This window comes from Macaca thibetana, chromosome 11 (genome assembly GCF_024542745.1).
Source record: "Macaca thibetana thibetana isolate TM-01 chromosome 11, ASM2454274v1, whole genome shotgun sequence".
In the NCBI taxonomy this organism is placed as follows: Eukaryota; Metazoa; Chordata; class Mammalia; order Primates; family Cercopithecidae; genus Macaca; species Macaca thibetana.
Genome location: NC_065588.1, coordinates 48592925 through 48616115, shown reverse-complemented (window position 1 = coordinate 48616115; position 23191 = coordinate 48592925). Strand labels below are relative to the sequence as shown.

At 49.9% G+C, this 23191-nt stretch overlaps 1 protein-coding gene and 1 pseudogene across 1 annotated transcript; one reads left to right on the top strand and one right to left on the bottom strand.

Moving 5' to 3' along the window:
- Positions 1–224: 224 nt before the first annotated feature.
- LOC126931597 (keratin, type II cuticular Hb3-like) lies at positions 225–14133 on the bottom strand (annotated as a pseudogene).
- LOC126931052 (keratin, type II cuticular Hb1-like) lies at positions 13604–22703 on the top strand. The gene is made up of 9 exons (XM_050748772.1): positions 13604–14515; positions 16442–16650; positions 17292–17352; positions 18325–18420; positions 18925–19089; positions 19317–19442; positions 20188–20408; positions 20611–20642; positions 22053–22703. Exons 1-9 carry the CDS (start codon positions 14132–14134, stop codon positions 22226–22228), a joined length of 1470 nt encoding a protein of 489 aa, XP_050604729.1. The 5' UTR covers positions 13604–14131; the 3' UTR covers positions 22229–22703.
- The last annotated feature ends 488 nt before the right edge of the window (positions 22704–23191 follow it).

Sequence of the window (23191 nt, the reverse complement as noted above, 5' to 3'; positions counted from 1 at the left end):
ATGAAAGTTTCAGCTGATTCACACTTGGCATTGTCAGTCTATTAAAGTCTATTAAATTTTAGCCTTCTAAAGCTAGCAAGAAACAAGGAGGAAAAGAAGACCGGAGAAGGGAAGGGAAGAGCAAGACAGCAAGGGAAGGGGAAGGTTGGAAGATGGCTGGTGAGAGGCTATTCTCTTCGTGGGTTCAGTCGGGCCAGAATCCTCAAACAGGACACGCCCATGGGCTACGTGCCACTCCTCTCAACAGCCTTTCTCAGCTTGGGGGCAGCAGGGGCCAAGGAAGAGGGATTCCCACACAACAAGAAGTAAGAAATGGGAAGCAGAGAACATGGATCAGGGTGGGTCAAGCAGTGGCGCCCCACCACCAGGCTGCACAAGGTCAAGTAGGGCCAGCTGGGACCCTTGCAAGTGTGAGAGACTGCGCTGGGTGCATCCTCAAGCTCTGACAACTTAACACTTCCTGCAGCTGCTGACACAGGCCCCATCCCACAGGAGCTGATGCCGCAGGTGCAGTTGGCCAAGAGGGCTCCACATGCAACCACACCAAGGAGCTGCTCACACCTACACAGGGACAGCAACGAGAAGTTAAACCCTTTGGTAGGGATGGAAGCTGGTCCCAAAAAGCCCCACCTCCAATCAGCACTGGCTTCCTACCAGCTGGGAGCAGCCAGGAGGATGGCTTCTGCTTACCTCCATCTCCAGGGGTGAAGATGGCATTGCTTCCCTGTAGTCTGGGCCAGGGACTGACACCCTGACTAGGAGTGAGTCCATCTTGGGGTTTAATCTCAATCCCTTCTTCCTTTCCTCTTTTTCTTTTTTTTTTTTTTTTGTGTGTGTGTGTGTGTGTGTGTGTATGTGTGTGTGTGAGATGGAGTCTCACTCTGTCAACCAGGCTGGAGTGCAGTGGCACGATCTCGGCTCACTGTAACCTCCACCTCCCAGGTTCAAGCAATTCTTATGCCCCAGCCTCCCAAGTAGCTGGGATTACAGGCAAGCACCATCATGCCTGGCTAATTTTTTGTATTTTTAGTAGAGACAGGGTTTCACCATGTTGGCCAGGCTGGTCTCAAACTCCTGACCTCAAGTGACCCACCTGCCTCAGCCTCCCAAAGTACTGGGATTACAGGTGTGAGCCACCGCACCCAGCCTCAATCCCTTCTTTCCATAAATGTGAGCTCTTACTATATTGCCCAGGCTGGTCTCAAACTCCTAGGCTCAAGCAATCCACCTGCCTCGGCCTCCCAAAGTTCTGGGATTACAAGGGTGAGCCACCATACTCGGCTGAGACCCTGTCTCAAAAGAAAAGAAAAAATCAGGACAACCTCAGGATCTACGACATGTGGATTTGATGACAGCTCATTCAATCCACATGTATTTAAAGAAGATTAAATGAATGTTTTAATCCAGTAAAGTGACTGACATCTTGAACATGGACAAGTATGTTTGGACAGGGAGAGAATAAGAGCTTCCTACCGAAGGGGAGAAATTATAATTTTCTTCAACCCACATAAATTTGTAGTTGAGACAGACTCCTGCAACAACAGACAGATTAACAAGAGAAAAACAAGCAAGTTTACCAACATGAGCAGCGCACGGCATGGAAGGAGAAAAGTAACAACCAGGGACTCTACGTGGACAAAGGGACTGGAGAATGAATGCTGAGACCCAGGTAGGGCACACACAGGCTGTGTGGTTTATGTAGTCATTCGTCAGTACTCATGAGGGACTGGTTCCAGGACGCCTGCAAATATCAAAATCTGAAGATGTTCATGTCCCTTATATAAAATGGCATAGTATTTGCATTTAACCTATACACATCATCCCATATACTTTAAATCACCTCTAGATTACTTATAATATCCAATGCAATGTAAATGCTATATGAATAGTTGTTATATTGTATTGTTCAGAGAGTCATGAAAAGAAAAAAAGTCTGTGCATGTTCAGTATAGTTTTTTTCCAAATATTTTCAACCTGCAGTTGGTTGAATCCACAGATTCAGAAGGCCAACTGTATATTCATCTTCAACAAGGAATAATCAATTTTAGAGAAATGACAAGACAAAGAAAAGCAGTTTAAGGCTTCCAAAGATGAGAAAAGGTGGGAAGGTAAATTTATGGGTAAACTAATAGAGTAAAGTCCACCCAGATTCCTCTGGCGCCACCTCTAAGCTCATAATGGTTGTAAGGAGAATTTACATCTTGGCTTTAGGCAGAAAAGCGGAGAGGATAGAAAGACCTTTGTCTTTGTAATTCTCTGTTCTGCTTTTAGGCAAACACAGGGAAAGCAGAGAGCTCCCCTGCATCTTCTTAATTGCTTTTAGCTTGATAAAATATTTATATCAGGCCAGGCACGGCGGCTCACACCTGTAATCTCAACACTTTCGAAGGCCAAGGCAGGATCACTTGAGCTCAGGAGTTCAAGACCAGCCTGGGCAACATGGCGAAACCCCATCTGATATGGTTTTGTGGTGTCCCCAACCAAATCTCATCTTGAATTGTAGTTCTATAATCTCTATGTGTCATGGGAGGGACCTGGTGAGAAGTGATTGGATCACTGGGGCAGTATCCCACACGTGATTCTCATGAAGATGAGTGAGTTCTCATGAGATCTGATGGTTTTATAAGCATCTGGCATCTCCCCTCCTGGCACTTCTACTTCCTGCTGCCTTGTGAAGAAGGTGCCTTGCTTCCCCTTCACCTTCTGCCATGATTGTAAGTTTCCTGAGGCCTCCCCAGCCATGATGAACTATAAGTTGATTAAACCTCTTTCCTTTATAAATTACCTACTCTCGGGTATGTCTTTAGAGCAGCAAGAGAACGGACTAATACACTACCTCTACGAAAAAAAAAAAGAAAAAAATTAGCCAGGTGTGGTGGTACACACCTATAGATCCAGCTACTCAGGAGGCCGAGGTGGGAGGATGGCTTGAGCCCAGGAGGTCAAGGCTGCAGTGAGCCATGATCACACCACTGCACTCTAGCCTGGGTGACACAGTGAGACTCTGTCTCAAAAAAAAAGATAAATATTTATGTTAAAGATACATATTTTGAGGTGATGCATTCTGGTTCCTCCACTATGGTGAGGATAATAAGACTGCCACTCTGACAAGTCTGGCATAAGGAATGATTCCACTGAAGACTTGTCGTTTGGCTCCCTCTTTATAACTGTGTAGTTGTAAACGAATGGAACCACTTCTCCCTTGGTATCTCCACCCTCAGAGCTAGAAAATTCTTCCCGCTGGCAAACCTCAGAGTCTCCCTTCAGGGCCAGAATTACTCACAGATATTCACAGCATGGATGCCATCACACAGCCTGGTGCAGGAGAGAAAATGTCAGCATTAGCACTGGGCATTAATTCCTGACAATGACACCAGAGGCCATGTGGTCACCAGCTCTGAACTCAGTCAAGCAAGGGGTCACCCAAGCCTCTCCCAGAAGGTGAGTGGAGGGAAGACCTGGGTCTAGCACCCTCAAAGTCCCAGCATCGTCCCAACCCTGTTCCAAAAGAACACAAGTGCCAGGCTCTCCCAGATCCCCCCGGGAAGGGGAGCCTGTGAAAATGCAGCAGGACACAAAAGTATTCTCCAACTGTCCCAATAACTCCGTACCAGTCTGACTCCTCGACCCCCACAGTCTCCCTAAGCCTCAGGTTTTTCATCTAATAGAAGAGACAAATATCTTCCTATTTGTCTTTCAGTGTGAGGCACCATTCCATCCTGGCCCCAACCAGCGGTTTCTTGAACCAGTTCCCACCAGCTCACAAGAGCCTATTGTGTACATTTCTAGCCAATTCTACATGAAGTCAGAGCAACAGCCTGAAATCAGCCATGACAGAAGTATATACAACTCTGAAATCAGTAAGTGTTATAAATTAGGGCGTTGTTCATCTCAGAGAACAAGTTCTTGAACATTTACAGACAAACCATTGTCCCTAATAGATCATGCAAGGAGCCTATTGGAAATCGGCCTGTGGACCTCAACTAAGACGCCACTCCTTGGACTGCGCTCAATACTGGTAGAGGTCCTAAAAGTGTTCCAAGATGAAAACAGAAGTAGTAGTGAGGGCTGGGTCAGTGATGGTGCTAAAAAGTGGGGTGGGTTTATGCAGATGAGCTCTGGGCCCAGCTGTGCAGGTTGCACCCACCTTTGTTCCTCACCATCTAGAAGTTGGCAAGAAGAGGCAGCCTTCACATCGGGGCCCAGCTTGGAGTTCATCACCTCCTGGTACTCCCTGATCAGGCAGGCCATGTCCTGCTGGACCTTCTACAGGGTGCCCTCCAGCTCGGCCAGCTTGCAGCAGTCGTCGCTAAGGGCCACCTCACCCTGCCACTCAGACTGGGTCACCGCCGCCTCCAGCTTGGAGTTCTGGGGGACCAGAAGAGAACAAGATAGGTTATGGTCTCTCTGTCCATTGCCTGGATATGCCCAGTCTGCCATTCAGCTGGGAGCACCTCAGAAACTGGGCCTCTTGCCTTCATCACCTGGGACCCCCTGACTGACCACAACCAGGGACTCTGCATGGACAAAGGGACTGGAGAATGAATGCTGAGATCCAGGTAGGGCACACATAGGCTGGGTGACAAAGGTTAGGCCATCAGTCTCTCTGGCCTTGGGCACAGATGCCCCATACCTGGCACTTGGCATTCTCCACCTAGGCCGTCAGCCTCTGGATCATGCGGTTCAGCTCCTTGATCTCCGCCTTGCTGTGGCCCATAGTCTCCCCGTGCCTGATCACTGTGGCCTTCACCTCCCCAAACTGGGGGAAGCAGAGATGCTTATGAGGCTCATTGTGGGATATCCCATCCTTTAGGGATGATTGTGCGGGCTGTGCCTGTGCAGTTGCAGGCTCAGCCTGTGCAACCACACATGGCAGTCCTGCCCCGCCACCCCAACCTGAGAGCTATTGGCCTACTATCCATAGGGATCAGAATCCCCAGACAAAATAAGTCTATCTAATAGGTATCTCACATCCTGCCCTCCCAACTGCCACATCTAGTAGGCAGGTGCCACATCAGGCAGGCAACTGTGGTACCAAGACTCGGCCTCAGCCCAGCTGCAGGTGACAATGTTGTCATACTGTGCCTTGATCTCGGCAATGATGCAGTCCATGTTCAGGTCCTGGCTGTTGTCCAGCTTGACAATCACAGAAGTGTCTGAGATGTGGGATTGGAGAATGGAGATCCCCTATAGGAGGTGGGGGCAGTGACTTAAGTTGAGAACATAGCTGTAATTTGAACAAACAGTTGAGCATTAGGGATGTTGCTGAAGTTGGCCAATAGGTGGACTTTGTAGGTCATGTAAAGATTTCAGTTCGACATGACAGATACAACACTCCATCAAGTTACTCTCAGAAGGTTGGGCATGGTGGCCTGCTCCTATAATCTTAGCACTTTGGGAGGCTGAGGCAGGCAGATCATCTGAAGTGAGGAGTTTGTGACAAGCATGGCCAACATGGTGAAATCCCGTCTCTACCAAAAAAATACAAAAATTAGCCAGTGTGGTGGCGCATGCCAGTAATCCCAGCTACTTGGGGGGCTGAGGTATGAGAATTGCTTGAACCCGGGAGACAGAGGTTGCAGTGAGCCAAGATCACACCACTGCACTCCAGCCTGGACAATAGAGACTCTGTCTCAAAAAAAAAAAAAAAAAGTTACTCTCAGAAGCTACTGATTGTGAATTTCGAGTTACAACATTATCCTGCCAAGCGAATGAGGAAGGTGTAAGCAAGGAAAAATTTAAGGAAGGTAAGAGTTGCATGGCAACTGAGAAGTCTTGATCCATGGTCTTGGGAAAGCTGTCCACATCTAGAATACTGTCTGCTTCTGGGAAGAAACTTCTCCTGTTGGCTGTATCTTAAGGTCTCCAATGGATGTGCAGTTCTAAGAGTCTGAATGGGCCCTTTTGAGTTGTGAGATGTAAACCCAAAGTTCAAGGCCCTGACGTTTTGCTGAAGAGTGGGTGATAAGAAGAACTTGGTATGGTCCCCTCCAATGGGGCTCCATGGCAGTCTTTCTCAGATATAGTCTCCAGATAACCTGATCTCTGGGTTCTAGGTTGTGAAGGGTTTGATTGTCCTCAGTGGATAGATCTTGAAAAGCTTCCTTTACCTGGTGAAAATATACTTTGGCATAATGCATTAAAACCTTGCAGCATTTAGTTATGTCAGAGTTTAGGAGAGTAGAAAATAAATGAGGTTCTATTATTAGGGCATAGGCCTTCCAGTAACTATTTCATAAGGGATCAATCTATGATGTATTACAGCAGTGGTCCCTATTATGGAATTAGACTTCCAGACTCATTTGTTCTTATGACCTGTTTTACTTTAACCCAGTCATGTGATTCAAGAACCAAGACTAATGAGTATATTACAAGACAAGTTTGCACCAAAAGACCAAACAGATTTTCTTGCAAATTGACCTATGTGCCAGGGTACTACAGCACTTTTTTTTTTTCCTGAGATGGAGTCTTGCTCTGTCGCCCAGCCTGGAGTGCAGTGGCACAACCTCAGCTCACGGCAACCTCTGCCTCCCAGATTCCAGCGATTCTCCTGCCTCAGCCTCCTGAGTAGCTGGGATTACAGGTGCGTGCCACCACACCCAGGTAATTTTTGTATTTTTAGTAAAGACAGGGTTTTACCATGTTGGTCAGGCTGGTCTCAAACTCCTGACCTCGTGATCCGCCCGCCTCAGCCTCCCAAAGTGCTGAGATTACAGGCGTGAGCCACCGTGCCTGGCCAGCACTCTTTTAACCTATAATAACTCTACCTCAGATCCTTGGGCAGAAACTGCTAATTCCAACATTCCTAGTTGGAATTAGGAATACATTCGTAGTAATGTATTCATGAACAATAGAACTGAAAAAAGGGTCTTGTGTGCACTCATGGGGTATACTTTTCTTTGTGGAGTTGTAGCCAACCTTACGCTTGGGCAACCCTCATACCTTGAAGGATGGAAAATGATGGACCAACGCAGGTTAGGAATTATAATGGTACCTTTGTTGCTCCATAATCAGTCAGAAACAGAACACTGGTCTGCTCTTCCTAAACTACATCATAGGTTAAAAAGAGCATCATCAGGAGACTTTAACCCTTCTGGATGAGCATGATATGTTAGATCCCTTTTTCCATAGCTTGGTGTAAACATGAATGAGGCAATGATTTAAAATGTACCTCTCACAGTAGGCTCTATAGCAGATTCTACTGCAAAGGCTATGATTGCACAATAGACTTCCAATATTCTCGCTAAAGTTGTACTAGGTAATAGAATTGCTCTAGATTACCTACAGGCTGAACAGGGAGAAGTCTGTGCAGTTGCCAACACTTCTGGTTACATGGAACTATATATATTATTTTAGAAAATTGAGAGACTGACCAAAAGTAAGGGAATTGTTAAACTAGATTTGACCTGAAGAAGTCTCCCTTTGAGTTTTTACATGATGACCTGCAATCCGACTTAGTAGGCAAACAAACTGAAACCTTGTTAGGGTCCACCCAACTGGACTGTTTCTCCCTCCCACAGACCTAAGCCCCAAAGGCCAAAAGTAAAACCCCCCACCCCAAACCCACCTGTAACTGTCTGACCAGAGCCAGCTGTTCCAGGATGCGGTCAAGACATCTACCTTACACAACAGAACTGGCAAGAAAAACATCTACAGGAAGCAGTCAGACACCTGGCACAAAGGACCCCCCGCTCTGTTTTCTTTTTCCTTCACCCTAACCCAGTTCTACGCCCTATAAAACCTTGCAATAGCCTATAAGTAGGACTGCCTCCTCTGCTCTTGTCAGGAGGTAGCCTGGCAGGACTGACAATAAATCAGTTTGCCTGAACTTGGTTCTATTGGCCTCATTCCTTTCTCGGCTGTCCTTCCAATTATCCCTTACAAACCTAACTTCTGAATTATCCTTTTTAACAAATAGCTGAGTCTCAGCCAATCACGGTAACTGAGCTTCAGTCAATCACAGGCAGCCAAATGTTCACAAACACCAGCTGTAAACAATCCAGCTGTTTCTGTACCTCACTTCTGTTTTCCATGTGTCACTTTCTGTTTTCTGTCCATAAGTATTTGGGACCACAGTGCAGCCAGAGTTCCTCTGATCAGTTCTAAGGGCTGCCCAATTCTAAAATTGCATATAAAATCCAACTAAGATCTTTAAACTAAATTTGTTGAAGTTTTGAAATTTGGCATCTTTCTTCCACAAGCTCTCTGTATCTGAACTGTCAGAGTCTTTCTGGGCCTTGGGTTCCTGTGCCTGTCTGTCTGTCTGTCTGTCTGTCTGTCTGTCTGTGTGCCTCTCCCATCAGACTGGGACCTCAGGCAGGCAAAGACTTGCCTGGCTCTGATTCTTTCCTCAGTGCCCAGTCCCGGCTGTGCATATGGTGGGGGTTCAGGAAGGGTGTGATCCAGGACACCCACCTTGTGGAAGAAGGCAGCAAACCTGCTATTCAGGCACTTGATCTTCTCCTTCTCCTCCTGCTTTATGCACCATGCAATTTCCACGTCGAGGGGCATGAGGAGGCTCTCATTGGCCAACACAATGGTGATGCAGGCAGTGCTGGGCCCACATGTGCTGCCAGAGTGGTAGCTGAATCTGTGTCCACAGGAACCAGTGCCAAAGCCCCCAGTGAGGCCACAGTAGCAGGCGCTGGCCGTGATGCAGCAGCAACCAGACCAGGGCCCACCGGGCAAGATGGACCTGAGAGCTGGGTCATAACCGTATCTCTGAGTGGTTGCCCAGGACCTGGATTTGCAGACTCCACTCGGGAGCCCAGGCAAGACAATCTACAAGTCATGGTGACTCTGCTGGTGGACAAGAAGCCAGAGGAAGAAGAAAAGGACTCTGATCTCTCCCTCACTGCTAGCACCTTTTACAAACCTGGGCACCTGGGTCTGTCTGCCTCCCCACGTGGAGAGGCCATATTGTCACCTTTATGAGCCTGGGAAATTTCACAGTCATTTCTCCTCCCTCCTGGGGTAACATCATCAATATGGAACTTTGGAAAATCCTACACTCAGGCAATTCTGAAACGTTGGCAGCATTTCTTCCACAGCTGAGGGCTGACAGTGCCCAGGAGTCAAGGTCAACCAACACCTGTGAACTCCACACTTTGTGAGGTAATTGTGGAGCCGGGGGGAAGCCAGGTTGGGACACTTCCTTTCAGGTGGTTAGCTGAGCTCACAACCTCACAGTTTTTCAGTTTGGGCCATCAGGTGAGCTGTAACCAGGGACAAAGGACAGGCCATCCTCACTCCGGGTGGTGAGTCCTGGCTCCTTCAAGTGGAAGAGCCTTCCACGTTCTCCCTAGGCAGGGCCCCAGGGTTGAGTCCTAAAGGCAGCCTGTGACACCTGCCTCCTATCATGGCCAGTAGGAGATTGTGTCTACCTCTATCAAAACATGGAAGAGTCAACCACACAACCAAAAAAGTTTTGTCCAGCTCTTTTTCCCACAGGAGCCACGAAGTGGGTATGTGGGGGTTCAGTCAGGCTGATGGGAAAAATTTTAGTTATAATAGCCACAAAGCCTCTTGGAAGGCCTGAGAGTTGGCGTAACTTCAGTAATCAATCTGGCTGAAGGCAGTCTAGTCCCTTTACCTTAAATTAAAAGGATTAAAAGTAAATACAAAGGAATGTGGGGGAGTTTATCTAACTGGCTTGTTTACTCATGTGGTCCTAAGACTAACCTTTGATCTACAAGGGTGCTTAATGGCTTTCTACTGGGAGGTTCACAATGTCAATTACCCTCTAGTGGTGTTGACTCAAGCCTTTGTCAATTAATCTTTACTGAATAAATGCAAGTCTCGCTGGCTAGTCTAGGCCATGGTCGCAACTGTTTACAGCACTCTCCAGGGAGTCTGTAAGCGACCCGGACTCTCAGTCGACCGACAAGCATAATATCTGCGTCAGTGCAAGTTATTCATCCATCACTGGGTCAGGGTCTGTGGGACAGACCCCAGCATGGGTGGATATGTGTAAGCATCTGGTTTGAGGGTTCCGAGTATCTGGATCCCTCTGCCTGCCCACCCACCTCCCTTCCTTCCCATGTGCCTTTAATATTTCTCACCCCCACTCAACAGTGTCTCCCTCAACTCCACCAGAAGCACAGGGCCACGCTCTCCAGTCTCTTGCAAAGGGTCCCTCTTTATCAGAGGTACTCCTCAAGAGAGCTTCTCCCATCAGCTTTCAGACAGGCCCAAGGAACCTAACTGAGACATGGGAGTGGAGGTCTCCAGCCAGGAGAGCATCAGTGTGTAGGAAGCCACAGCCCCCAGACCTGAAAGAGCAGGGCAGGGGGTTGGGGGGCTCTGGATGGTGACCAGGGCAGTGAAATAACAACAGTACCCAACAGTATTAGAATGTACAGACCACTTACTATACAGTAGGCAGCATGCTAGTGCTTTACACATACCTCACCTGATCCTTGCCATGTCTCTGGCAAGTTCAATTACCTCAATTCTAGATGCAAAAGAAACAGAGGCTCAGAGAGGTTGTGTGCAAGTTTTCACTCACATTGTAAGTGGCAGAGCCCAGGTGTGTCTGATTCCAGAGACACTTTTGATCACTATACCATAAAGAATGAAGAAATGTATTTCTGAAATGGACACACTGGTGTTCAAGATGTTTCATAACGAAGTTACCAGAAGAACACACACGCGCATGTGCACACACACACACTTTGACACATATACACTCTCTGTGTACTATCCCCATGTCCCGTTCACTCACACACCTCTGAGCATGACCCTCTGCAGGTCAAGAACCTCCAGCACTTCACTTGATATTCTAAGCCCACCCTGCCCATCCACCATATCCACCGTGCAGCCTCAGCCAGACTCCTTCCCCCTGCCCTTGCCAACCCCTATTTTTCAGCCAAAGCAGATGACCCACTATTCCCTTCACATCCGCTGGCCTCCCTTGCTTTGTGTCTTTGCTTACACCATTCCCTCTGCCCGAATCCTCCCCTCTCTCATCTCAGCACTTTCAAGTTCTCACCTTCTTCAGGCCAAACCAAAGTGTCATCTCCAAGGACCTTGCTCTGACCCCTGGTCCCAAGCTCCCATGGCATGGTGTTGCTCCACTATAGCCAGACCCCCTGCGGCTTTGCACTAGGGTCCTCTGTATGCATGCCTGTGCTGTCTGAGGACTCCAGTCTCTCCTTCATGCTCTGAGCCTGCTTCCTGATGGGTATTTAGTAGATGTTTTCTTCCTGCCTTGAACTGGCCCCTGGGACTCACTGGGAGGTTAAAGAAAAGGCATGATAACCCAAACAGAACACTAGCTTTTCACTGATAGACTGGTATATTGGTGACAAAAGGGGCTGGGGGGGTGTTTTCTAGAAGATCTGGCTGACAACGAAGAAGCCCTCCTCTTCCCTGGCACTTGTGACAACCAACCCTCTCTATGAAGAAGTATGTCCTTAATTGTTTCTGAAATTTCTCAAGCTTCAGCCCGTTTCTCTCCCCTGAGTTCCAAGAATAATAAAAGACCACAAGGGATCATGTTTCCCTGAGGCTGGGCCAGGGATTAGCACTAACATTGTAGAAGACCACTGTGATCTAGATGTCAAACCTCTCCCTTCCAGCCCCTTCACATTGTTTGCTTAGCGGGAACAACGTAGCCTGCAGCTCTTCTGTTTCTCTGGATTTTAAAAGCACGTAATTATCTGTGTGGACAAAGGCTGATTATTAGCATCCTCATTGATTGTAATAGCATAGGAAGTCCAGTCTATCCACCCACCAGAACCCAGAAAGGGATCCAAGCAAGAATCATGTAAGTGCCTTCATAAATCTAATTTAAATCCTCCATGCTTCAGGATAAGTCCAAATCCTCTTGTATCCTCTCGTCCGGGAGACACCAAGGGAACACTCCTCCAATACTACTTATTCTCAAAAGAAAATTGGAATCGAAATGCATAATCCTGAAGCCAAGCATTAGTCACACAGCTGGTGACTGACACAGCAGGAGCACCGTCATCTTGGACAAACACCGCCACTTTAAGTTCCAGCTCCCTTTCTAGCCTCATGCATTTCAAGGAAATCACTTCTCTTCTAACTACAAGCAGACAGAAGGAGCAGGCACTAAAACACAGATAAGACAGCTCAGGCACAGAGGGAAGTAGGAGGAAAGTCTCGTAGGTAACCGCCAAACTTCACCCTCATACAATGGGCCCCAGTAAAACAGTGGGCCTTAATAAGCACATTCCTTTCCCTTCAGGTGCACTAAGATAGAGAAGCTAAAAGCAGGCTTGAGGGATATGCCTGAAGCTGCAGAAAGATGTTTGGGAACAGACACACACCTCCCCCTCCCAGATAAGCACAACAAAGACACAGAAGTAGTCCAAGCCTCTTATAAACTCTCCCACCCTGAATCCTTAAAAAAAAAAAAAAAAAAAAAAAACTATTAGTCTTAGAGAGTGTGCCTCTGACCTAACTTGGCCAGACACCCCTCTCAGGCTTGTTTTCTCTAAAATAAACCTGTCTTGACTGGCAAGCCACCTTTCATGTTTCTTTCTTCTTTCTTTAATTCTTACACTGACTGCCAGCTGAAGCTGGGGCAAGGGCACAAGCCTGCAGAGTTGGGATCCAACTTCTATAGAGGACTGAACTAAGGTTGGCCTTAAACTGCTGCAAAACAGACCAAGCCTGGGCCAAAGGAATCCAAGCCCATGAGAGTGCAGAAAAGACAGGAAAAGGGGTAAGAGGAAATGAGATGCCAGGCAGCTTAAAGCCAGGACTGGCTGTGATGACCTCTGGAGTTCTAAGACTTAATTACTGCTTTCACAATAATAACTCGTATTTAAAAGCAAAGGAAGCTGAGGGTGATTTGCATGCTTCTCTTTAATGCTGGCTGCTGAGTGCACACTCCTGGTTTCCTCTGCCAATAATTGGACACATAATTAACCTCCTTTATAATGGATTATGGCCTTCTAGAGTTGGTGGCCATGACCAAGCCTCAGTTGAGGGGAAGGCCTTGGATCAGAAAGATTTCCCCAAGGGCCCAAAGCCTAGCAGTCTGTGCTCCTGCCACCAAAAAAACTCAACCCTCACTCGACTCCCAAAGATTCAGAACCTGGGTAAGACCAGGGTGGAGGAGGGCTTGGAGGAGGGGTCGCCTTTCAGATTCTGACTCTGCCCCTCTATGGATCCTTCTATGTATGACCTTAAACAAGTCACTGGACCACCCTGAGCTCACACCTTCCCAATCAGGTAAATGGGCACAATAATACCAACCTCAGAAGGACGCCCTGGGAGCTAGAGGAAATAATATAGCATAAAAAGGCCTCAGCACAGTACTAGGCACATTGCGGGCACTCCATGAATACAACTCCCTTCCCCTCACCCAAGCAGAGTAGAGAGGGGTACAGGAAGGAGGGACGCTTACAAGAAGAGGAGGTATGAGCTGAGTCCTTCGATAGAAAAGAAGAGAAAGGTTTTGCCCAAAGGGACACAGGATGAAATGATAAATTAACAATAGAATACATAGAACAAATAATGAATAAATAAACTAACATTTACAGAGTTCTTATTAAGTGATAGGCAGGGCCCTAAATGCTTTCTGGTCATTATCTCATTAGATCCTGGCAACAACTGTCAGTGCTTACTATTATTATCACTATTTTGCCTGTGAGAAATTGAAGCTTAGAAAGGTTATTCAGCTGCCCAAGGTCATGACATGAACCTGCGGGACTGACTTCAGAGGCCCCACCCTCTCGACACACTCATACACTCGCCCCGTACACCGTGCAGAGATGCCAGATAACCCCGCTGGCAGGGGACCAGGGCTATGGGACTGGGACCGAAGCTGGGGCCGGATCCAAGAAGGCAACGCTCCGAGTCCCGGTGGAGGGGTGGACAGGCAGAGGGGTTCCACTCGCACTGCCCGCAGCGCATGGGCAGCGGAGCTGACCAGGCGCTTCCTGGCCCCATAAAGCTCGGGCGGGAGGTGAACGCCGTTTTATGGAGGCGGCCGGGCGGCCCGGCCCGCTTTGATTCCCGGCTCCGCGAGGCGCAAGGGCCGAGCCCTCCAAGCTCGTAAACGCCTTGGCCGCGAGCTCCCTCCCCGGGCCCGCGGGCCGCCATATAAGGCGCAGCGCATGCTTGGGGTCCAGCCGCCCGCTCCTGCTGCCGCCGCACCATGTCCTGTCTCTCCTCCCGCCTCAGCACCCCCTGCGGGGTCCGCGCCTTCAGCTGCATCTCGGCCTGCGGGCCCCGGCCCGGCCGCTGCTGCATCACCGCCGCCCCCTACCGCGGCGTCTCCTGCTACCGCGGCCTCTCCGGGGGCTTCGGCAGCCACAGCGTGTGCGGCGGCTTCCGCGCCGGCTCCTGCGGACGCAGCTTCGGCTACCGCTCTGGGGGCGTGTGCGGACCCAGCCCCCCATGCATCACCACCGTGTCGGTCAACGAGAGCCTCCTCACGCCCCTCAACCTGGAGATCGACCCCAACGCGCAGTGCGTGAAGCAGGAGGAGAAGGAGCAGATCAAGTGCCTCAACAGCAGGTTCGCGGCCTTCATCGACAAGGTGGGTGTCCTGGATCACACCCTTCCTGAACCTGGCAGTCCTAGGAGGAGATGGAAATTCCCAGAGTGGTCTCTCTAGAAATGGGGAATGAGGACGGCTGATATTTTATATAATTTTAGGCGGTGCCGGCCCATCGTATTAAATAACATTGAAACATCTGGTAAGAAAATACATCTTCCTTAATGTCTGTTTCAATCCTTAAGATTAGGTGGGAAAAAAATCTCATTGGATGCTAATGTCTTTAGCATCTCTCTAATACTTGCTTCCCTCCTGCTTCTAATAAAGAGAGCAAGCCCCGGCTTTAGAACTGTCTAGGACAACTGTTTCTGCTAGAATTTAATGTTCTGTAATTTCCCTAATTTATGTATGCCTAGTGATGACAGTTTTACATCTCTAGTGGTAATATGAAGTTACTCTTTTAACCTGATACGTGTAAATGTTAATTGAATTAACTTATAGATAAATTAGGAGTAAAATAGTATATGGGATGGCAAAATCCTGAAGTCAGCCTTGAGTGTACACAGAAGAAAAAGGAGGCAGAGAGAGGTTGAAGGGCTGGTCCAAGGGCCCACAGAGAGTGGGTGCCCAAGCAGGGTTCCAAGCCCAGGCCCTCTCCAACTCTCCAGACCTTGGGCTAGAAGGCCCACAGCTTGGGACCCCAGCTGCCCCACTCCCTCTAGAAGGGGCTGGTTCACCTCAACAGGCACTGCACCCTAGAGAGGTGACCAAGAAGTGGCTCATGGAATGAACACTGGCCCAGGAGGAGGCGACCTGGCCTCCGTGCTCAGTTCCTCTACTGACACACTGTGTGGCACTGGGCAGAGGCTTCCCTTCTCCACCCCAGTGGCTTCCTCACCAGGGCTGTGTGTGGTGCAGCGTGTGAGCTGCCCATGACTCTGAAAGGGAAGATAGGGCCCAAGGCAGCCATGAGACCCCATAGCCAAGACCACCTAAAATTATCCCATGTAATATCAGCAGTCCCTGCTCCCCATGTCTGCAAGTTCCAACCTGGGAATTCCCAGCTGCACTCATGGAGCTGGATGAAAATGACCCCAGGGCTTAAAGGCAGGGAGACATCTCAGCTCCAGCTCAAATGTATGAGAAGTGGAAAACTGGAAGCCAAGGTCCCTAGTTCGTTTGCTGACATCCTTTCTGGCCAGCACAATGTATTGTTGCCATGTATTCCTCCCGTTTCAGTGAAATCCAGGAAAAGTGTACAAGCCTCACTTCCCTAGGGTCCCCACCCTCCCTGTTTTCCAAAACCTCCCCCCATTCACATTACCTGTCTGGCCCCCAGAGACATATGACACAGTGTCCAACATAAGAGTTTAGGCCACCTAGGACCACGCCCTGCACTTCCTGGATGCCTCTTCAGGCCCCAGGCATCCTGCTTGGTAGGAGCCTAGCCTCTTTGACCTCCCCATCTAGGAAGCCCTTCCCACCTTGACCACCTGTTCAATCAAACGTTCACCAAGCCAAGGGCTGGCTATAAGGACATCAATAAATAAGCCATAGGCCCTGCCCTGAGGGAGCTTATAGTGAAAGGCATTCTCCCTACTCTATCCCTCCCAACACTGCTCTGCATTCCTTTCCTCCAGGAAGTCTTCCCTAATTGTCACTACCCCCTACCCCCATCTGTCCCCCCCTAGCCTGACAGTAACCCAGCACAGCCCACAGGCCTCTCAGTTTCTCACTCATCCCATCCAGGCCCACCTGGACAGACCCTCACTTAGGCCCGAATAAGCAATTATGAAACAAGGATTCTCCCGCTGCATCCTCAGGACAGGAGAGGCCAGCAGGGGCCATGTGGTCTACCCCTTGCCTCTGCACATCTCACTGCCAGTTCTGTCTTGCCTCTGGCTGTTCCCCAAGGAGAGCTGAGGATATTGACTCCTCCTACTGACTTTTCTCCCACTTCCACACCAGGTGCGCTTCCTGGAGCAGCAGAACAAACTGCTGGAGACAAAGCTGCAGTTCTTCCAGAACCGTGAGTGCTGTGAGAGCAACCTGGAGCCCCTGTTTGAGGGCTACATTACAACTCTGCGGCGGGAGGCCGAGTGCGTGGAGGCCGACAGTGGGAGGCTGGCCTCAGAGCTCAACCACGTGCAGGAGGTGCTGGAGGGTTACAAGAAGAAGTGAGTGCAGTGGGAGGAGGGTTTGGAGAAACTAAATGGGATTGAGTCAAAGTATGATACATTTGGGTTAGACTGCAAGAGGAACTTCCCAACAAGAAGAAAATAGTACAATAATCCTGTGGGGTGTGGGGAATTTCTTTTCTAGGCTGGGAGTTTAAACATTGGAGATTCTGAACTGCTCCAGGTTACTTCATCGCTATGTATTTATTTCATTAATTCATCAAACATTTTATTGATCATCTACTCAATGTTGTAGGTGCTATGTTGCGCCCTGAGTGGGAAAGGAGTAAGGAAGTAAGAAGGAGGAGAAAGGAGAGATTCCAGAACTGGGCAGGGTTCCTGCCCCCCTACCCCCCGCAAGGAGTTACAGCCCAGAAACAGAGAGGAGGTCTTTGAAAATGTGCAGAACCCCCACCCTGACCCATGTCAGGAATGAGAGTCTCTGAAATAGAAAGAGCTTTGAGTCACATGGGTTGGTTTGAATGCCCAGAAGAAAAGGATGGACAAGTTCCCTTTGGTCCAACACTTTTTTGATTCTTGCGACCACCTCCAAAAGATCCAGTTCCTGGAATGTGTTTGCCTGTGCCTTCATTCCCATTTTTTTCCTCCCCAGATCTGAGCCTTGTGTGTTTTGTCCCCAGGTATGAAGAAGAGGTGGCACTAAGGGCCACTGCTGAGAATGAATTTGTGGCCTTGAAGAAGGTGAGTGACCCCAGAATCCTTGTCCCCTAACTCAGAACTGAGGCCAGAGACAGAAGGGTCCTAGACCCAAAGGTTTGAGCTAGGAGGCCTTGACTAAAATCAGGCTCTCCGTAGTTCAGAGAGGTGGAGGGACTCCCTTAGAATCACACAGCCCAGCTTCTTTCTATTCCTTTCCACAGTGCTCCAGTGCTCCCTGGGTGCCTCTGGCAACAGAATATACTGCCTGCTTCAGGCAGTGCAATATTCTCCCCCATCTGAGGTTGCTCCCACATAGCCACCGGCTTTTCACCTCCTTCAGCCCTGCACCTGGCATAGAGTAGGCACCCTATAAATATTTGTGAGTGAAACAGCCTGTGAATTGTAGACAATGGCTGCATCCTCAAGCCAGCAACAACTCAGAACCGCAGGCAGGGACAGTGACCGTCACTCCTTGCTTCTTAGACTTGACTCTGTACAAGTGCCTGGACTCTCATTAGGCCCTTCCAGCCACCTCCATATGAGGAAAGCAGGGGTTATTGTGAGAAAATGAGGCGCAGAGGTTAAGGGGACTGCTCAGAGTCACACTCACTCGGAAGGGACAGAGTTGAGCCCTGAGCCCTCTTCTGACCACAGATCTAGATTATCTTCCATGAGATTCCAGAGCGGAGAGGGGTGGGGCATCATTAGAATTTACCCATTGTACACTAGATCCTAAGTTTTGGTGATAGTGCATGGCATGGATTCTAGAGGAATCATCCCAGTGGGTACCAGAGGAAGTGTCTGCAAACCTCAGTATCCCCCTCCCTTACCTGAACCTGCTCTTGACCCCACTACTAACTGCATAAGGGGCTTTGCCACGGCATGATACCAGGCACTGGGATGAGCAGGTACAGAGGGTTTCCAGGGAAGCTGCTCAGCCTGATGGGGTAGGAAAAAAACAAGGGTTCTGAATTGTCTCCCAGTGCAACTCCTGTGCCATCTTCTCCCCTTTAGGATGTGGACTGTGCCTACTTGCGCAAATCAGACCTGGAGGCCAATGTGGAGGCCCTGACCCAGGAGATCGACTTCCTGAGGCGGCTGTATGAGGAGGTGCGGGGTCACAGAGCAGCAGGGCAGCAAGGAGGATATGAATTAGACACTGGAAAAGACTTGTCACAATTCAGCTTCTGACCCCATGGTGGGACAAGGGGAGAAACCCCAGGCAGGTTCACCATGAGCAGATGAAGAAATGTGGCTTGACATCCCACTGCTATGCCCCGGGCAAGCTGGTGTTCCTGGTTACTAAAGTGACAATTGCCACAAGGTGGTAAACTCTGGTCCTAGACCCAAAGGTTCAAGCTGGAAGGTCCTGATTAAAATCAGGCACTGGGCCTCAGACATGGACTCTCTACCTCCAAGTCCTCTAGGCCTCAGGACTCTGGGCTTGAGGAGTCTTGAGGGGGTCCCAGGGTTGAGGCGGAAGACTATAACTGGGAGAGTGGAGCTTCAGACAGTGAGGAAGCCAGGAAAGGGGACAGGGGATGATGATGAGGGTGGGCTACCAAGAGTAGGGCTCTGGTCTAAGAAGCTCTTGCCACTCGCCCTCTCCTGCAGGAGATCCGCATTCTCCAGTCCCACATCTCAGACACCTCAGTGGTCGTCAAGCTGGACAACAGCCGGGACCTGAACATGGACTGCATCGTCGCTGAGATCAAGGCACAGTACGACGACATTGTCACCCGCAGCCGGGCCGAGGCCGAGTCCTGGTACCGCAGCAAGGTGAGTGGCACAGGACACCTGCTTGCTAGACACGGCAGTGGGAGGGATGCAAGGTATCTATTAAATAGGCTTCCTTTTCTGGGGATTCTGGTCCCTACAGATGTTGGGGTGGCAGGGCAGGACTGCCATGTGTGGTTGCACAGGCTGAGCACTGCATAATCATCCGTGGTGTCCTGAATGGATGGGAGGTCCCACCCTAAGCCTCATGAGCATCTCTACTTCGCCAGTGCGAGGAAATGAAGGCCACGGTGATCAGACATGGGGAGACCCTGCGCCGCACCAAGGAGGAGATCAACGAGCTGAACCGCATGATCCAGAGGCTGACAGCCGAGGTGGAGAACGCCAAATGCCAGGTGTGGGAGCCCAGCCCACTCCTCAGTGTAGGAAGAGAGTGGGGTTAGCCCTCAGCAGAGGGATTTGGGTTAGACTCCTTGCCAATGTGTGGGGACAAGGGCAAACACCCAGCATAAGGACGGACAGCCTCCTCCATGGAAAATGTTCTCCATTCTCGCTGAATGGAGGCATTGGGGCAATATGGAGGGAATGAGGTGACAAGGGCTTTCCTGCTTCCAAGGGCAGAGTGGGGCAGAGGAAATAGCACCAGTCTAAGGGGCAAGAAATCTGGGCTCTCAAACCAGCTCTGCCACTAGTTTGCCATGAGACTTGAGAAAGGCATTTAACCCCTCTAGCCTGTTGCTCTAGATCAGTGATCGTACATTCAAACATCAGCGGGGTTGGTAAATGAGCAAAGCAAGCAAGCTGTTCCCAAGGCACTTGGGTATAATCGGGATTATGGCAAACTGGAAAGCACAAAGGGCAGGGCTAGGCAGCTCCAACTGAGGCAGGCCATGCAGAAATGCGGGTCCAGTATGGCCAGATCCTCTGATCTTTTGAAAGAAGCCAGGAATTTCAATTATTGTGTTAAATTTCCAAAATTGAAGACACCGTGCAAACACGCCTGGGAGCACTAATTTGCAACCCCTGGCCTAACAGATAGATAAGGCCTCTTCTTCCTCTGCTAGTCAGTGGTCAGTGGTTACCTGGTCTCTGACCCTGAAGCCAGAACAGAGATTCTTAATAACCCATCTTGCCTCCCAGAACTCCAAGCTGGAGGCCGCAGTGGCCCAGTCTGAGCAGCAGGGTGAGGCGGCCCTCAGTGACGCCCGCTGCAAGCTGGCCGAGCTGGAGGGCGCCCTGCAGAAGGCCAAGCAGGACATGGCCTGCCTGATCAGGGAGTACCAGGAGGTGATGAACTCCAAGCTGGGCCTGGACATCGAGATCGCCACCTATAGGCGCCTGCTGGAGGGCGAGGAGCAGAGGTGAGGACCACAGCTGTGGGGAGGGTGTCCCCTCAGTTTCCCCCAGGCAGTGCTGCAGTGCTTCAACACCCAGGAGCATGTCTGCATATTATTTACTTGGAATGTGCCTCAACGCTAATTGGAGGAGAGAATTTGCAGGTTAACAGATTTCACCAGTTTTGCTCCCCACAACTAATTTCTGTCTTTTTGCTTTCCCTATAAGGTTGTGTGAGGGCGTTGGTGCGGTAAATGTCTGTAAGTAATCCATTTTGTGGGTCCTGAAATAAGAGCCTGGGGTTCTGGGCAGGCAAACTTTTTCTTCAAGCTTCAGATGGTAAAAACTTTAGGCTCGTGGGCCATGCAGTCTCTGCCTCAACTGCTCCACTCCGTTGTTGTCATGTAAAGCAGCCACAGCCAAAGGCAATACTTAAAGGAAGGGGTATGACTGGGTTCCAGGTAAACTTGATTGACACACAGGAAGCCTGCATGTGACCATAGTTTTCAGACTTTAAAAGGAAAGACGGAGTTGGGCAGTGAGTGCTTATAGTAACTTAATTAGCTACAGTCATGCACCACATAAGGACTTTCAGGTCAAGGATGGATGGAATATAGGACAGTAGTCCCATTAGATTATAATACCATATTTTTACTCTACTTTCCTATGTTCAGATACACAAATACCTACCATGGTGTTACCGTTGCCTTCAGTCTTCAGTACAGTCACATGCTGTACAGATTTGTAGCCCAGAAGCAATCGGCTATGCTATACAGTAAACTTGTCAAACCTGCGACCAGAAGGCTGCATACAGCCCAGGATGGCTTTGAATGTGGCCCAGCACAAATTTGTAAACTTTCTTAAAACTTATGAGATTTTTTTGTATGTGATTTTTTAAAGCTCATCAGCTACCATTAGTGTTAGTGTATTTTATGTGTGGCCCAAGACAATTCTTCTTCTTCCAATGTGGCCCAGGGAAGCCAAAAGACTGGACACCCTTGGGGCCTGGGTGTGGTGGCTTACGCCTGTAATCCCAGTACTTTGGGAGGCCAAGGCGAGTGGATCACTTGAGGTCAGGAGTTTGAGACCAGCCTAGCCAACATGGTGAAACCCCATCTCTGCTAAAAATTAAAAAATTAACCTGGCGTGGTGATGAGTGCCTGTAATCCCAGCTACTAGGGAGGCTGAGGCAGGAGAATCGCTTGAACCCGGGAGGCAGAGGTTGCAGTGAGCCGAGATCGTGCCACTGCACTCCAGCCTGGGCGATAGAGAGAGACTCCATCTCAAAAAAATGAAATGAAATGAAATGAAATGAAATAATAAAATAAAATAAATAAAATATAGCCACTCTTGCCATAGAGCCCGGGTATGTAGTAGGCTACACCATCTAGGTTTGTGTCTGTGCACTCCATGATGTTCGCACAATGACAAAATCATTTAATGCTGTACTTCTCAGAACCTGTCTCTGTTGTGAGGCGAAGCATGGCTGTGTCTGCCTCTAGAGAGGACCTGGGCTAACAGTGTATCAAGGACACTTGAGGCTAAGACTGCAGGAAGGAGTGCCCATGTGAGGGTGTTGAGGGGAGCGGATAGAAACAGAGGGGAGAAGATCTGAGCAGAAGGGGCCTCTGGCCGCCAGGAGACTGAGCCCTGTGCTCCCCCTCCGGCAGGTGTCAGCAGCTCCCGCGGCGGGGTCGTGTGCGGGGACCTGTGCGTGTCGGGCTCCCGGCCGGTGACCGGCAGCGTCTGCAGTGCCCCCTGCAGCGGGAACGTGGCAGTGAGCACCGGCCTGTGTGCGCCCTGCGGCCAGACCTGCAGCAGCAGCCGCTCCGTGCGCTTCGCCTGAGCGCCTTGCTTTGTACCGACGCCCCCACGCCAGCAGACGTCCCAGCCTCCTGAGACAGGCCAGAGCTCCCAGGGTCCTCAGACGTGGGGAAGGAGGGCTTCGGGGCCCAGCTTCCCCACAGGCCCCCACACCGCGCCTTCCCGTCTGGCTTCCCCTCCCGCTAGTCCCTTCACTGCTTCTGGGAGCACAGGGCTCCTAGCCCACAGCTCTCCCCACCTCCGCATCTAAAGGACTGTGTCCTCGCAGCCCTAGGCAAAGACCCGGGTCCGGAGGCCTGGATGCCTGTGGCTTCTGAGGGACAGATGGGCCTGGAGCCCCTTGGTGTGGACTTGCTGTGCCTTCTAATCCACTGTCTTCTAATACACAGTGGATTAGAAGTGTGGGACAGGCCACCTCTCCCGCCTGGCTGCCTGGCTCCCTCCCTCTCCCCTGTGCTTGTCTCAGCATTTCCATTAAAGCTCCTAGTCATATGCAATACGCCCTGAGAGTCTCTTTTTCTTCTTGCCCACTTCGTCTTCTTAGTCAGGCAAGGGGGCCTGGATCTCCTGACACCTTGAGTGGGAACTTCATCACTGCGGCTGCTGGTCCACTTCTTTCACTCTCCACCCCAGCCCCCACCTCAGCATTTGAAAGTTCCCTGACCGTAGGGTCAAATATACAGATTTCCTCTGAGAAGCCAACACATCCCAGATAGCTCCTCCACCCACACCACCACCATCACCCCCCTGGGATCCCAGACACAGAGGCCTCCCTGCGGCTCCACAGTACCCATCATATGTGCTGCTGCCCATCAGGGACACATTTCTCCATGCACAGGCCCTGCCACAGAACACCTGCCACACTGACATATAGAGGCCCCCATCAAGCCCTGACTTAACACAGATGTCCTTCCCCACTCCCACGGATCCAGAAACAAACCCAACCCTCCGTTAAGGTCCTAGGCACAGACCTGTTACGGGGTAT